This window comes from Brienomyrus brachyistius, unplaced genomic scaffold (assembly GCF_023856365.1).
Source record: "Brienomyrus brachyistius isolate T26 unplaced genomic scaffold, BBRACH_0.4 scaffold88, whole genome shotgun sequence".
Classification (NCBI taxonomy): domain Eukaryota; kingdom Metazoa; phylum Chordata; class Actinopteri; order Osteoglossiformes; family Mormyridae; genus Brienomyrus; species Brienomyrus brachyistius.
This window is the reverse complement of record NW_026042363.1, coordinates 741,019-758,267: the sequence shown is the minus strand read 5'-3', so window position 1 is coordinate 758,267 and position 17,249 is coordinate 741,019. Positions and strand designations below refer to the sequence as shown.

General features: G+C 41.2%; 2 protein-coding genes across 3 annotated transcripts; both read left to right on the top strand.

Annotated features, from left to right (window-relative positions):
- Positions 1-3,916: 3,916 nt before the first annotated feature.
- Positions 3,917-7,292, top strand: LOC125727150 (uncharacterized). 2 transcript variants are annotated; one of them, XM_049003875.1, is made up of 6 exons: positions 3,917-4,033; positions 5,856-6,077; positions 6,190-6,372; positions 6,484-6,631; positions 6,730-6,887; positions 7,031-7,289. In XM_049003875.1, the coding sequence occupies exons 1-6, from the start codon at positions 4,020-4,022 to the stop codon at positions 7,176-7,178; spliced, it is 873 nt and encodes a 290-aa protein (XP_048859832.1). In that variant the 5' UTR covers positions 3,917-4,019; the 3' UTR covers positions 7,179-7,289. The 2 variants fall into 2 exon arrangements, with proteins under 2 accessions (XP_048859832.1, XP_048859833.1); XM_049003876.1 differs by lacking the exon at positions 3,917-4,033 and adding an exon at positions 5,398-5,412 and having other exon boundaries at positions 7,031-7,292.
- On the top strand, positions 7,204-9,583 carry LOC125727149 (uncharacterized). Its single transcript, XM_049003874.1, has 7 exons — positions 7,204-7,346; positions 7,426-7,639; positions 7,726-7,845; positions 7,926-8,086; positions 8,194-8,397; positions 8,514-8,761; positions 8,864-9,583. The coding sequence occupies exons 1-7, from the start codon at positions 7,312-7,314 to the stop codon at positions 9,481-9,483; spliced, it is 1,602 nt and encodes a 533-aa protein (XP_048859831.1). The 5' UTR covers positions 7,204-7,311; the 3' UTR covers positions 9,484-9,583.
- Positions 9,584-17,249: the final 7,666 nt, after the last annotated feature.

Below are 17,249 nucleotides of genomic sequence, written 5' to 3'. Positions count from 1 at the left end.
ACTCTGTCGAGGCCTTTTGGTCAAGATGTTAAATTATGATCTTCCATATTAATCTAGAGGTTGTATAACTGATATAATTACACCTCCAATATATTGTGTCAAATTAGAGTCACCATATGCTTCTTTCTTTCAATTATAAGCTACGGCCAGGTGCTGAGGAAAAAAAAAAAGTTTAAAATACTGATTATAAACCCAGTGGTTTTAGAGCAATGCAACAAAATATTAGGATATTCTCCTCTTGCTGCCAGGGCTTTTGTTTGATTGCTGGCAGTTTCACACCTCTGTTATGCACACAGACAGTTACCCATCCCCCAGCATGCTGCGAAAGCCAGACATCACACCTTGGTCCCAATAGATTAAAGTCCCAAAGCTGACTAGCCACTGCCGGACCTCCAGCCCAGGTAGAGGGGAGCCTGAACGGCCAGGACGGGTGGGCCCTCCTGATGTTGGGCCAGCTGAGGGGTGAGTCAGTGCGGTAGGCAAAGGGACGCATATGGCTCTGCGGAAACAGGTCCCTACCCAGTCCCAGCAGACTGGGAAAGACAGATTCAAACCAATGTCTGGCATGCAGATCACATATGTTTCACCACAAATAAAATGAATACAATATTTGTAGGGTTTAAAAAACATGATGACTAATAGGACCATTTAGGGAATAAAAGGCCTCAAGTTTTACCAGTGCGACCCACAGGTCATTTACGCAGGCTGTTAACATCAGCATCTGAGATGAGGGGACACAGACTTTGGAAAGGCATGACAGTCAGTTCAGAAGCCTGAAACAGATGCCTGAAAGGAATCATGCTTTCATTTTACAGTTTGCAAGGGAATTAGCAAGATATCTATAGTAAAATCACAGACTTCAAAGCAATGTATTCAGTAAAAATAGCTCAACTGGTCAGGCCTGATCTGCAGCAGCATCAAAGATAATAGAAAATATACACAGGCAAATAACGCTGAAAACCTACAATATTTGCGGAGTTTAAAAAAAACATGATGACTAATAGGACCATTTAGGGAATAAAAGTCCTCAAGTTTTACCAGTGCGACCCACAGGTCATTTACGCAGGCTGTTAACATCAGCATCTGAGATGAGGGGACACAGACTTTGGAAAGGCATGACAGTCAGTTCAGAAGCCTGAAACAGATGCCTGAAAGGAATCATGCTTTCATTTTACAGTTTGCAAGGGAATTAGCAAGATATCCATAGTAAAATCACAGACTTCAAAGCAATGTATTCAGGAAAAATAGCTCAACTGGTCAGGCCTGATCTGCAGCAGCATCAAAGATAATAGAAAATATACACAGGCAAATAACACTGAAAACCTACAATATTTGCGGAATTTAAAAAAAACATGATGACTAATAGGACCATTTAGGGAATAAAAGTCCTCAAGTTTTACCAGTGCGACCCACAGGTCATTTACGCAGGCTGTTAACATCAGCATCTGAGATGAGGGGACACAGACTTTGGAAGGGCATGACAGTCAGTTCAGAATCCTGAAACAGATGCCTGAAAGGAATCATGCTTTCATTTTACAGTTTGCAAGGGAATTAGCAAGATATCCATAGTAAAATCACAGACTTCAAAGCAATGTATTCAGTAAAAATAGCTCAACTGGTCAGGCCTGATCTGCAGCAGCATCAAAGATAATAGAAAATATACACAGGCAAATAACACTAAAAACCTACAATATTTGCGGAATTTAAAAAAAACACGATGACTAATAGGACCATTTAGGGAATAAAAGGTCTCAAGTTTTACCAGTGTGACCCACAGGTCATTTACGTAGGCTGTTAACATCAGCATCTGAGATGAGGGGACACAGACTTTGGAAGGGCATGTGTGTCTGTGTGTGTGTTAAATCTTGAGGCCTTTTATTCCCTAAATGGTCCAATTAGTAGTGACCTAAATATTTCTCTTAAATGTCATTAATCCAAAACATTGAGCACTGAACAATGGAGATGATCACTGGAATTCAACTGAAAGTCACTAATAAGGAGAATTTACCAAAATGCAAAAATTTTTTATCCAACTATTTAGTTGCAAATTCCTCAGCCTGTGAGTCATCAGCATTGCAATCAGGCAGGTCATTCACTTAAGCAGGGAAGATCATCATCTGAGATTAGGGGACACATACCTGGGATGGCCTTACCAGCCCAGGGCTATTGTTTCCTTAATGGCTGTTTTGCATCTCTGTGACGCACATGCAGGGAAATCCAAAGCACATGACAAACTCAGACACACTGACCGCCTGCTCAAGGAATAGTACTTTTATTTTACAGTTTGCAAGGGAATTAGCAAGATAAAAATAGCATTATATATATTGCATTTATATATATGCAGGTCACATATGTCTCTCCACCAGACCTCTATCTTTTATGTTTTTAGTGATTTTTATTTTTTAGTGATTAATTGTCATACCACTTACCTCAGTGGTGCTCAAAATCACATTTAAAATTTAATTCCCTTATATGTGTGTGTGTGTGTGTCTATGTGTGTGTGTGTGTGTGTGTGTGTGTCTCCACCAGACTTCTATCTTAAATATATCAGTCACATTTTGAATTTTTTTAAATAAAAACAAACACACACAAACACTTTAAAAAAAACATTATTTTATCTGGAATTCAACTGAAAGTCACTAATAAGGAGAATTTACCAAAATGCAAAAAATTTTAATCCAACTATTTAGTTGCAAATTCCTCAGCCTGTGAGTCATCAGCATTGCAATCAGGCAGGTCATTCACTTAAGCAGGGAAGATCATCATCTGAGATTAGGGGACACATACCTGGGATGCCGTTACCAGCCCAGGGCTATTGTTTCCTTAATGGCTGTTTTGCATCTCTGTGATGCAGGGCAAAGCACATGACAAACTCAGACACACTGACTGCCTGCTCAAGGAATAGTACTTTTATTTTACAGTTTGCAAGGGAATTAGCAAGATAAAAATAGCATTATATATATTGCATTTATATATATGCAGGTCACATATGTCTCTCCACCAGACCTCTATCTTTTATGTTTTTATGTTTATGAATTACGCTGAGATCACTTAAACAGCAGGTCACGTAAAAAAAAAAAAAAGATTGAGTCAGATAAATGTATCAAAAATTTTATTATAATTATCATTATTATTTTTTCACAAACAGTAATGCCGATAGCCCCATTGCATGAAGAGCAATACACCAAAATATTAGGATCATTATACACTCAGCCTATCCTCCTGCTAATAAGAGTAGTCACTTTATGTATTGCCTGTGTCAGAACACTACGGATTAGAACAATCTGCGGTACAATCTGTAATGCGATCCTGGCCCTTTAAGGCTGGCTCGCTGCAAAGAGTGAGCGAGTACGAGTGTGCGTTAGAGCGGGGTAGCGATTTCAGTCAGAAATTTCAGGGTAAAAGCGGCGAAAAAAATGGATTAAATTCCAATGTTGCTCAGAATCGCCGTAGCCTTCCGGTGGTATGGTATGATTACTGTGACAAGAAAGCAAACTTCCATTATTACCATTCTGTTTATATTAAATTACGATCTTCCATATTAATCAAGGGGTTGTAAAACTGAGAATATTTCAGCTCCAGCAGTTTATATTAAAGTTTCCCGAGTCACAACATGGTCTTTAAATGGCAAAGACTGACATAAATCAAATGTATATGGGCAGCAACATAAGGGATCTGTTGTTCTGGTAAATGAAATGGTAAATGGTAAATTATAGTATACGGAAATATGATGCGTTTTTTTCACGATTTATCACTTTATTTAGAAATATAAATTCAGTTCTTATCATTTTTAAAAGTTACTTTCTTCCACATTTGAAATCGTCCTTCAAGGTGTCCCTCACAGTGACACTGGGGGGTGGGGTGGGCGGGGCTACGGGGGGCGGGGGTGGGGGACGCGGTCAGAATGGTATATTAAGAGGAGACCTGCACATGTAAAGTCACTCTACCTCTGCTTCCAGCGAGACAAGAGCTCCAGATTCTGTTGAAGATTTTATCTTTCGTTGAAGAACTTCTCAAGAATGGCTTCCAAGTTGTAAGTTATGGTCAATTTATTTATTTCATTTGAATCTGTATAAATTGTGGATAAACTTGTTCTACTTTACTGACACTGTGCAAAAGTCTCTGACCACTGACTGCTATTGTTAAAACTTAAAATATTTACTTATTGTAATTATAAAAAAATATAAAAACGTATTGCATCCATTGCACAACTTAAACAATTTGATTTTATTTATTTTGAAGCAACTTAAGTTTAGTTTAATTAATTACATTTTATTTTAATATGAATGTAAGTTATTAGTCAACATGGTTCAATAGCTGTGATTATGTACTTTTTTACCAGTGCGACCCACTGGTCATTTACGTAGGCTGTTAACATCAGCATCTGAGATGAGGGGACCCAGACTTTGGAAGGGCATGTGTGTCTGTGTGTGTGTTAAAACTTGAGGCATTTTATTACCTAAATGGTCCTATTAGTAGTGACCTAAATATTTCTCTTAAATGTCATTAATCCAAAACATTGAGCACTGAACAATGGAGATGATCACTGGAATTCAACTGAAAGTCACTAATAAGGAGAATTTACCAAAATGCAAAAAATTTTTATCCAACTATTTAGTTGCAAATTCCTCAGCCTGTGAGTCATCAGCATTGCAATCAGGCAGGTCATTCACTTAAGCAGGGAAGATCATCATCTGAGATTAGGGGACACATACCTGGGATGGCCTTACCAGCCCAGGGCTATTGTTTCCTTAATGGCTGTTTTGCATCTCTGTGACGCACATGCAGGGAAATCCAAAGCACATGACAAACTCAGACACACTGACCGCCTGCTCAAGGAATAGTACTTTTATTTTACAGTTTGCAAGGGAATTAGCAAGATAAAAATAGCATTATATATATTGCATTTATATATATGCAGGTCACATATGTCTCTCCACCAGACCTCTATCTTTTATGTTTTTAGTGATTTTTATTTTTTAGTGATTAATTGTCATACCACTTACCTCAGTGGTGCTCAAAATCACATTTAAAATTTAATTCCCTTATATGTGTGTGTGTGTGTGTCTATGTGTGTGTGTGTGTGTGTGTGTGTGTCTCCACCAGACTTCTATCTTAAATATATCAGTCACATTTTGAATTTTTTTAAATAAAAACAAACACACACAAACACTTTTAAAAAAAACATGATGACTAATAGGACCATTTAGGGAATAAAAGGTCTCAAGTTTTACCAGTGTGACCCACAGGTCATTTACGTAGGCTGTTAACATCAGCATCTGAGATGAGGGGACCCAGACTTTGGAAGGGCATGTGTGTCTGTGTGTGTGTTAAAACTTGAGGCCTTTTATTCCCTAAATGGTCCTATTAGTAGTGACCTATATATTTATTCTCAAGAATGGCTTCCAAGTTGTAAGTTATGGTCAATTTATTTATTTCATTTGAATCTGTAGAAATTGTGGATAAACTTGTTCTACTTTACTGACACTGCAAAAGTCTCTGACCACTGACTGCTATTGTTAAAACTTAAAATATTTACTTATTGTAATTATAAAAAATTATAAAAACGTATTGCATCCATTGCACAACTAAAACAATTTGATTTTATTTATTTTGAAGCAACTTAAGTTTAGTTTAATTAATTAAATTTTATTTTAATATAAATGTAAGTTATTAGTCAACATGGTTCAATAGCTGTGATTATGTACTTTACTCATTCTAGGAGCCATCAGGATATGCAAATGTTATTTATCCAAACCACGGCGAAACAAACAGTGTTGATGATGACTGGACTGTTTCTTTATTCAACTAAAAGTAATGAATCAAATCTAATTTTATTTTATTTTTATCCCCAGTGCTTCCAGCAGGCATTTCCTGCTCTGCCCCGTGTGCAAGAAGACGCAGCCAAGCCTCTCAGTGCATCTGGCTAGGGTGTGCATGAAGAGGTCTTCGAAAGAGGCCATCCAGGAAGTGATGGAGAAGGAAAAGAAGAATTCCCTTGAACTTCTGCAGTGGGGCAGGGTCTTCAGCTACAGACACTTGCGGGAGATTGTGTATGACACTAATATATTTGACAGGTTGGTGGGAAAGCTCTTCAGCCTATTTTACACACCTCACACCTTTCTTCTGTATGAAATTGCCTAAAGTTTTTTATTTATTTATTTTGTTTATTTTTATTATTTATGAAAGGTTGGTCCAGGAGCTGGAGCGTCGGCACATGGTGGTGACAGACATGCCCTCCCCAACAGTGCCGGCGCAGACCAGCAGTGTTCCTGTGGTGGCTGGTGCAGCCGCGCAGGGACCGGAGAGCTCTGCAAGTCAGCAGTCAGAAGACATTGTTGTCAGTGACAGCAGCGGCGAGACCTTTCAAGTGTAAGTATGATTATCTTGGTTTTACAGCTTTCATTGATACCTTTTGCTTTTGTTTGTGAGCCACACATTGAATGTGCAGTTGTATGACGAAATGTGTTTTCCATTTGGCAGTACCCGGGAGGTGCAGTGGCCACAGACCTCCAGGCAGATGATGCAGGAGAAGGGACTGTACAGGAAACATTCCCTGGACCATCCCCTCCTGAAGGGCTTTGCCACATACTTGGAGAAGGATCTCTTGAATGAGAATTTCAAGCAGGAGGTGAGGTCTCCCATAAAAATACACTCCATTATTTTTTCTAAGCAATGGATTTTTTTTTCTAAGCAATGGATATATCTAATGCTGATTTTTCTTTCCAGGTGGAAAACGTCAGCAGGTTCATGTTTTTTGTGAACCCCGGAGAGCCTTCCCTTGAGTTTGTCAGGGAGAGGGAAAAGACGAAGCTCTTCTTTCGGGAGCTGAGTGAGGCTGGTCTCTCCAGGCAGACTCAGGTGAACTACATGAAGAGCCTGAAGAGGTTGGTAGCATGGTTTGTTTTTATATTTTAGGAATATGATGTATTACATATCTGTTTCTTCGAGGAAGAAGTTCTCCCGCTATTGTCTTTGTCATGACTGCATGTACATATGGATACTTACATACCTGTCCTTCCTCTGACAGATTCCTCAAGTACCACACTGTCACCACCGACCTGCGGCGTGACAACATTGCCTTGTGGGACGAGGCAAAGCACTTTGTGGAGTACCTGAGCTCACTACAGCAGAGCTCTGCCAAGTTGGTGAGTAAGGAGATCATCCAAAGGAGGTAAGTTCGACTGTCCATTAAATTTCATATCACGGTTTGATTATATATCAATTATATATAATTATTATTATTATATATCATATATATGTCTATGTTTAACACTCTATGTTTTTTTTATCTCCCTCACTGCTCCTGGGATGCACTGCCTGGAGATCCAGAGCCATCTTACACCGTGAGCACATTAAAATGTGGATTGTATTAATTAGGATTGTCAGCAATCTAATATTCTTATTTTTTTCCCCCACACATAGACATGCCATCCTCTTGGAGAAGGACCCTCTCAGTCCAGAGGACTGCTGGGCCGTGCTGAGGGCTGCCAAGAACGACTTCTTGGCAATCCTTGGCAAGGTCTATCCTGAGGAGAAGCCCCTGGAGTCTGCGGAATGCTGCCTGGTCCTCTACTACCTGGAGGCCACGGTGATTCTAAAACATCTCCAGCGGCCAGGCGTGGTGGAGCACATGACCGTAAGTATTGTACTCTTTTTTTTGTCTTCACTTTTCCTTTTTGCCGGTTCTCTTTCTGATCAGTGGGGCATCATTGTCTTGTACAGGTCGAGGAGTGGATGGCCAGGAGCAGGACAGAACCAGACCATGCGGTGATTGGTGTGAAGGAGCACAAGACATCGGCACAGCAAGTGGCCACATTTGCACTGTCCTCTGAGGAGGAGACGGTAAGTATATCAAGTCTGAAAAGATTTATTTTGTCGTTTATTTCAAACACAGAAATTAAGTTGTTTTCCTCTGCCAACAGTGGTTCGACATCTACTTCACCCGGGTACGGCCACAGCTCCTGTCATCCAAGAGAAGCCGGATGACGACGGATGACCAGGGAGGAGATGGACGGTTCTTCGTCTCAACTGCAGGCCGTCCGATCTTCAATGCGTCAAATGACCTTAACCGGCTACACCAAAAGTGAGCTGATCACCATGATTCATTCCCACTATAATTTGCCCTAGATACACATTGTCAGGTGTTGTGTGAGACGTATTAATGAATTTCTTATTCATTTTGCATTTTAGATACAAGCTGGATCCAGTCACCAGCCAGATGGCCCGGCGGATCTTTGAGACGGCCACCAAGGACTTGAGTGACCAGCAGAAGTCTTTGGTGGCCGATTACCTCACACACTCTAGTGCGACGGCTGACAAACATTATAGAATGAAGAAGTCGCAGAATGTGGTGCTGGCCAGTATGCTGCTGAAGAGGCTGGCAGGTGACTTGAGGTAGGCATGTTTTACGTTTGTCAATACACTTATCCAACATGAAGACATACAACCAAAGTCCTCACCACTGAACACTAACCGTAAAACTTATTTGTGTGTGTGTTTTTTTATCCCAGCGCTGACTCTGCTGAAGAAGGATCGAGCTGCTCTGCCCATGGCGCCGCACGGGATGCCGCCATCGGGTCCAACCAGCAGATGGATGTCCAGGCAGCATTCGATCAGCTACTTAAAACCAACCCTGTGACCCTGGATGGCGACGTGCCAGATAAGAATGTACGGACACAGACATCGGGCCAGTTTCAGCGACAGCTCTATGAGCGCTGGCTGAAGGCCCAGATGAGGATGCGTGTCCGACATGTCCTCTGTGAGTATTGTTTGCAGCACTAATTTTTAAAGCATTTTACTGATAAGCGATCCTATCTACATAGTCTTCCTAACTAACAACAATTTCCTTTGTTCTTGACAGCACACTTTGGCAGACGGCAGCCCACCGAGTCCCGGGTCGACGCATGGATAAGGAAGCAAGGCTGGAGAAACAATGTTCCGAGCGCGGCCAGCGTCCTAAAGGACTGGAGACCAGTGGGCTCCGTGGACACCGCCATAGATTGCCACCACGTCCAGAACCTCGTCCGCAGGCAAAAGTGGAAGGGACTTGTTGTGGTGGACATTGCGGGGAAGGGGAAGGGAGTCTGCGCCACCCGGCAGTTCCAGGCTGGCGAGGTGGTTTGTGACTACCACGGGCCGGTAGTCACAGCCACTGAGGGCCAGCGGATTCACGAAAGTACGAAAGAAGAAGAGTCAGGGTATATGTTTTTTTTTAGAAACAGCCAGGGCATCCACAAGTGTGTGGATGCCCATTCACCGGAGTGTAACTGTCACCCAGGCATACAAACTCTTGGCCGGCTGGTTAATCACTCACGGAAAAAAGCTAACCTCCGGCCAAGGTTGTATAGCACGCCAGAGGGACAGGACATTATTTTACTTTTATCTGTCAGAAAAATAAATGTTGGGGAGGAGCTTTTATTCGATTATGGGGTGCAGAGGACATCTTTCCGGGGAGAGGGCTTGGAGCTCTCCTGGCTCTGAAACCCGGTACCTCAGTTTTCCCCATTTTATTCTGTTTTTTGTTTATGTTATGTTATGTTATTCTGTTTTATATTTATAAATTGCAATAAAGTTACACCTTTCTATCAAAAAACAGATACTCATTTGTGAATGAATAGTGTTTAATGCCTTGTGATATCTTTGCATCACTTTGACTTTCTGACGTTTTGCGTTCTGTGGCGGTAGGAAATGTGCTATAATATTCCTAGACAAATCAGGACAAACAGAATACTATTTTTTACAAGCAGTAAGGCCGATAGCCCTATTAGATCAAGAGCAATATATTTATATATATGCTACCCACTCCTGACACGGGGAGGTAGTGACGAAAAATAACCATACAGGACTCTTTCGAGGCCCTGTAATGAGAATGAGTACACTTTAAATCCTTTAACGAGGATCCATTGGAGGGCAAGTCTGGTGCCAGCAGCCGCGGTAATTCCAGCTCCAATAGCGTATATTAAAGTTGCTGCAGTTAAAAAGCTCGTAGTTGGATCTCGGGATCGGGCTGGTGGTCCGCCGTAGTTCCGACCATAAACGATGCCGACTGGCGATCGGGCGGCGTTATTCCAATGACCCGCCCGGCAGCGACCGGGAAACCAAAGTCTTTGGGTTCCGGGGGGAGTATGGTTGCAAAGCTGAAACTTAAAGGAATTGACGGCCCGAGACGGACTGGGGACCTATGCCATGTATCGCCTTAGAAAGAAATAAGAAATCTTTAAACTGTATTCTCAGAAATTCTCAAAACTTAACAGGTAGCCAATGCAATGTAGCCAACACAGGGGAAATTTGGTGTCTAATTTTTGTTGAGAGCCTGGTAGCACCGTTTTGAACAAGGTGTAGTCAGAATAAAGATGCTTCTGGTAAACCTGGGTACAGAGAACGGCAGTAACCCAATCAGGATAAAAGCAGGAGTAACTCTCCAGGTCTTTGGCTGAAAGGTGTGGTTTAAGCCAGGCTATTGAACTCAGCTGACAGAAACACCCCTTCACAACAGCATTTATTTGTTTATCAAACTCAGTGATGAATCAAAGATGACACCAAGATTTTTAGTATGTGACTGGAAGTTTTCTGAATGAGGCCCTAATTGTTCTCTGAGATCATGAACAGTGACCAAAACTCATTACCTCTGTCTTGTTTTCATTAATCTGGACGAAAGTCATTGCTGTCCTGTTCTTAATATCCTCCAGACAGTTAGAAAGGGCCACCAGAGAGCAGCAGTCACCAGGTTTTAATGGCAGATAGAGCTGCGTATCACCAGCATAGCAATGATATTTTACATAATAACGTTCACAAATAGAGCCCAAAGGAAGCATGTATAGAGGGAATATGAGAGGGCCTGTATCACAGGACTGGATATGTTTACAAGTAAGGCCATAGTACTTAAGGGGTGTGGCCATCCCACACAGTGACAAGCCCATTCATTCACCTCATCTAGGCCTTTTACTAGGGATTTAAGGTCCTGGTTTTCCTCTCAGACCCTAGAGCACACTGCCAGGCTCAGATTCCCGATCCCACATCCTGCTGAAGCCCTTCCCAAGATCAGACACTAGTTTTGTTTTCCTTGTTCTTATAGTAAAATGATGGTCTTTGACTTCTATACATCATCACTGTTCTGTTAATTACACATGACCTAATCTAAGTATTACACAAACCAAGCATAATTACTTAGAGATGTCATGAGATGGAAAATCCTTATTCAGTTAATTATTTTCCCCACAGGTGCTGACAGTGTGTCTACAGTGAAATGGGCCTGTGTACAGAGAGGATGATCTGTAACAATCCCATGTTCCTATGGTGACAGATATAAAACTCATGTGAAATACTGGTGCAGAGGGTATAATGTGAGGTCATGTACTCCCATAGTACACACTGACTCTCCACTGGAGGGTAAAGTGTGAGTCAGAGATGATCCTGACCAGCGAGTCTTCACTGTGACCATCAACAATCTGACAGCTGAGGACTCCGATCGGTACTGGTGTGGTGTGAAGATCAGTGGAGCCTCTCTGATCAGGTTAATCTGTCAGTCACTGATGGTAAGATGTCTGTACTGCAGACTGTAGCCAATGAGATGCACAGTATGTAACATGTCACTGAGTCAAAAAGGAAGGACCTTAACACAAACACTGATGAAAATTTTTTTTAAATATTTTAAAAATCTGCATTTTAATTTAATTCAATATGATAAACGAGACTTGGAAGAAGTAACAGTGTCAGCTAAATCGGGCGACTTCATGAGGTTAAATATGATAAGCAATATGTTAAAAAATGTCAGTTTATTGGCCAAACATTTACATACAGTATGTATGTTGTAATGGGCTGATATTCATAAACATTTCATTGCTGTGCAAATCTTTGAGTGTTTTACCTGTGTGTTGAAGTCCTCCAGGGCTGTCAGTGGACAAACAGGAGGTGACGGGTGTGGATGGAGACAGTGTCAGTGTTACTATGGAAACAACAAAAGACAAAGGATGTGGTGTAAGATTGGGGGCTCCTGTGCATCAGAGAGATCAGTGAGTTTGCATGGGAGGCCTGTCCTGATCAGGGATGACACAGAAAATGAAACCTTCTTTGTGACAATGAGTGGGCTGGAGAGGAAGGACACTGGCTGGTATTCGTGTGCTGCTGGAATCTTGCAGATTCCAGTTCATATTACTGTTAAACATAAGTAATTGATTTAAATCTGCCTGTGAATTATTTATGCTTGAATATAAATAGATACATACTAATCAACCCAGCAGTTTCACTCACGAAGGGGTTTGTGCTTCTTTGTGGGGATAATCCCCTATTTATCAGCTGTTGTGAAACAGAGTTATTTATTGGGATTATTGTTTCAATGATAGTGGCACGGTGGTCCAGTAGGCGGCGCTGTTGCTTCACGCATCCATGTTTAGGGGTTTGAATCTGGCTTCTGCTCTGTCTGTGTGGAGTTTGCATGTTCTCCACATGCTGTGTGGGTTTCCTCCAACAATCCAAAAACGCACAGTCAGGCTAATTGGTGTCTTTAATATTGAATGTGTGTCTTCTAGTTTATGATCAGTCTGTAATATGACAAAAATCACAGCATTTTCCACAGACATACAGCCAGTCACTTGTTATGTATACAAATCCAGACAAATCCATGTAGCTTGCAACATAATTCAGGCATTTTTTCATCTTTGTGAGGATGAATTGTTACTAATGGTGTGCAGACTGACTAACATGTCTGTAGGTGGTTTTTCATTGCAGCGTAGACCAGTGTTACAATTGTACTCTGTAATATCTGTTCCAGTGCTGCATCCATCCATTGTCTGAAACTGCTTGTCTAACTCAGGGTCCCTATGGGCGCAAGGCAGGGAACGTCCCATGACAGGGTGCCAACCAATTGCAGGACACGCTCACACTCCATTCCCTCGCACAAGCACACCTACCGGCAATTTGACAACTCCAATTAGCCTCAGCATGTTTTTGGACTGTGGGGGGAAATCAGAGTCCCTGGAGGGAACCCCACAATGACACAGGGGGAGCATGCAAACTCCATACACACGGAACTCCAGCGAAGACTTGAGTACACGTGCCAGAGGAGTGAGGCGACAGTGCAAACCCTGCTTTTTATTAACTATCCTTTCTCCTGTTTCCACTGCTCTCCTTTTCTCTGCACATGATGAAGAAGGAGGGGATAATGAAAAACGGAGGTAAGCATTCAGCAGCATTTACAGTAGTGTGGGGGTCCAGCTAGCAGCATTTACCTGATCACACAGTAATGGGAAACTGTCATATTAATTTTAAGGGAAAAAAATATTTTTTATTTCATTTTCTTAATAATAAACTTGAGATCCCATCCCATCCAGGGTGAGCCCTTGCCTTCTGCCCTGTGCTGCTGGGGAATGACTGCAGGCCTGTTTTTACAAAATAGTGTAACATGTTGTGTGATAATCTCTAGCTATTTTCATGCTCTTTGTTAATGTCTCCTGTTCCTCACATGTGTCCTGTGTAATAGTACAGATGTAGCTGTACCGTGTTTCTATAAAGCATGTAAGACTTTACTGTTCACATCCACCCTCTTATTCAGCTCTTTGGTCCAGCTGGCTCTGTATGTAGGACTGAGCTGATCGGTGCTGCTGTCGATTATCAAGGTGGTTTTACTTCAGTCAGAACAGATTCACTGTTTTGTTCTTCAGGTTTAAATGTGATATGTGTGACTGACAGACACACTGGTGTATTATATGTCTCACAGGTGGGAGCAGGTTCTGGATGCTGTACTGAAAGCTGGGACTGGTGTGTTTTACCTGATTTGCACCATCATCACCATTCAGCTGCACTGGACCTCCTGTAGAAAGCGGGAACCAATCAGAGAGAAGCAGAGGGTCTCCCTGGATCAGAGGAAGCTGGCAGAGGAGATGACCTTCGTGGAGCAGAATGAGTCAGACGAGCTGTAAAATAAACGGTTATGCTAACTGCAGTGAGGCCTCTCTCACTCGGCCCTGCTCAGTCTGTACAGTCATAGCATGAGAGTCAGTTAAACAGAGGGGATGATTATCTGCTGGCAACCTGTACAACCACGTATTGGCCACTTATTCACAAGTGCTTTGCTGCCACCTGCTGGTTAATGTTTAATAATCGTTATCTTGTGAAGGTAAGACTGGTTTTTATTAAATTGTCTCTTGATTCTGAAAAAATATGGTACTATGCAAAAGTCTTGGGCCATCAAAGAAAACGTTTAATGCTATTTAATTGGGCTGTGTATATTTGCTCAGAACAAAAACACAATTATCATAAAAATATATGCAAATCAAAAGTGACACAATAAAAACTAACAAGAATTTCTTCTTTTCTCCATAAAGTTACTGATGCATTGTTGGATCGCTAGATGAACCACGCTTTGGATCCTAAACCTCTCCTCAGGGGCATCCCAGCCATTCCATGTATTTGTTAAATTCCGCCACCAGCTCACTTAATTAATTAATTTAATTAAACAAATGTTAATGATGCATTGATTAGCCATAGGAGTTGTGTTATAAAAATATATAGGTCTATTGGATGGTTGGTGCAAATGTTTTACTAACTTTAGAAGAGATTTTGAAATGACTGGGCTGCCACACTTTGACGGACAAAATATTATAATTCTAGACCAAGATGAAGATCATTTGAACATCATTTTCTTCGACAGCCCAAGACTTTTGTACAGTTTTGTATGTGTCTTTTATACTGGTCATAATTTGTTTAAATACATGATTAATAAATTGATACTTTACAAAACATTTCATATTTTTCTGAAATTGGTAATTATTAAAAATGAATTTCACAAACTTAAATGGTTTGGCTGCGATGGGCTGGCCCCCCATCCAGGTTTGTTCCCGTGCCCATTGCTTCCGGGATAGGCTCCGGACCCCCCACGACCCAGTAGGATAAGCGGTTTGGAAAATGGATGGATGGATGGAGGGATAAATGGTTTGGAGTTTTTAGGTCACCCCTCCTCGTCAGAGCCCACCAATCAGGGACTCTTTAAAAGAGTGATGTAATCGGGAACGCCCACTTTTCAATCTGCAGTACAAATACACCAGCTTGTCTCTGCTAACAACAGCCTGTGAATGTCAGTTAAGGAGGAAACAGTACCACATACATATTGGCCAACATCAAATGAAAATGTAACACACGAAAACAGGACTGCCCACTTATCACTCTGTGTAAAATCACACCAGCTTGTCTGAGCTGACAGCAGCCTCACATATCAGCTAAGGAGGAAGACGGCATATCAAAAGTAAAAAGAAAGACACCATCAAATGAAAATATCCCTGTGTGATCTATTGGTTTCTGCTTTCACTCCCATTAAATGACAGTAAGTCTAGTTGGTGTCCGTGGTGCTGAAAACCTGGATCAGTAAATTCCAAATGAAACTTCTTTACCTGATTTAACTGTAACTCACTTATTTTGTTGGCAATGATGCTTTGTTGAGTCTAGAAAGGCGCAAAGTGGGTTTCAGATAAATTAAATGAAGTAGTTTTGCTTAAAAACCAAAAAGCTTTGAACAATCAGTTCAGCTTTGGACTGTAGTGCTTCACAAAAGTAAAATCCATCCAGTTAAATCTCTTTATCCCCAAGTCAAGAAGATATCAAATGCAGAAGCACATTGTGGGAGATACAAGGTGCAGACACATTAAAAGCACTTTTTTTGTGTGAACATTATAAAACAGATTGATACACATTAAGCAGTTTGTAACTTTACATCCAGACCTACATCAGTCAGAAAAAGCAGGCGATGACCATCCCATCCAGCAGCTTCATCTCTGATTGTACAGAATCCCATGTCAGCGTAACTTCTGAAGTCATGACTAAACTAATTTCCAGCTCTGCCTTCAGTTTCATCTGTTAAATTAAATTAGGAACTAAACTAAACTAGGAGGGAAATATAGTCAAGCTACTTAAGTAGCCGAATTTTGTGTATCCACTAGAGGGCAGCCACACATAGATTCCCTTATGAATGGTTCTGATGCTTCCGGAAAGCACTGCACAAAGACCCAGGTATGCCAGTGAGGAACGGATAAAGAGCAGACGGATCCAAATACTAGCTGTAATATATAGTATTTTCAATGAATTTAAACAAATTAATATAACAGTGTCAGAGTGTCAGATCCATGTGACTTTTTATGATTGAAGAACTTTGAAAGCCTGAATATAACTGAGGAGGCCCACGGACCCCATTATGTGTGAAACATCATTGTGGTGCTGAGAGAAACACAGGACTGCTGATAAGACCCAGATGAAGTGAATTACCTGACTTTGCCCCCACCCATCCCCCCCCCCCAGGATACCCCCACCCCTGTCATACAGACACCTTCCTAACGGACCTCATGATTTGTGCTGATCCACACATATGAAAAGGACCTACTGCAGTGACATTTTAAAACTGTATAAAACATAATAAAGACTGAAATAAAGGCCTGAGGTCAGACCCTCTGTATGTAGCACACAGTGTTTCTGCAGAGTCTCACACTCACATCCTGTATGACGACTTTTCTGCTTTTCAGAATAAGTCTGATTTCACTGTTCTTTGCTCATTTGCAATATGAGGAAGTAACAGTTTAGAAAAGAACTAGACTTATTTGATTAATTTGTTTGTAGTTTAAATTCTGTGAGCATGAATGATTCACTGTGAAGACCAGCTATCAATAATTTTGCTATGAAATCATGTTTCTAAAATGATAAGATTCTAGATGAAATCAAAATATTTATTCCTGGTAAGAGCAGGACAACAGCAGCATCAAACTGTTTTCCTTTTTACAGACAAGAAATAGACAGGAAATGCATCAGTGAACAAACAGTTTATAAAAATCAAAGATAGATGGATGATTTTTAAACATTTAAAACCCACAAAAAGGGAGGCAGTGAGGTTAAGGAGAGTCAGGAAGTCAGTGTCAGTCTCCACAGATCTGAGGTCAGCGATACACACATAAGGCTCCTCTGATGCTCCTTTTCATCCTCTTCTTCACTGATGGGCCTCCAGGTGAGGATCACTTACTCTGGGACTCCACCATTCAGCGTAGTTAAGATGAAGATACATTTTGCACAATATACTTACTACATCTGTTTGTTTATATTCATATTGTTCCATGAAGTTTGATCACTTCCCGATTATAGTCTGTGGTGGTAGCATGTTGACTGACTGATTTTAGAATTGACTGCAGTCTTCTTTGTGTCCACTATGTGGCAGCAGTATAAAGGAAATATCTTATTCTGTCACAGCTGCTGGTGTGTGTAAAAATTCACAT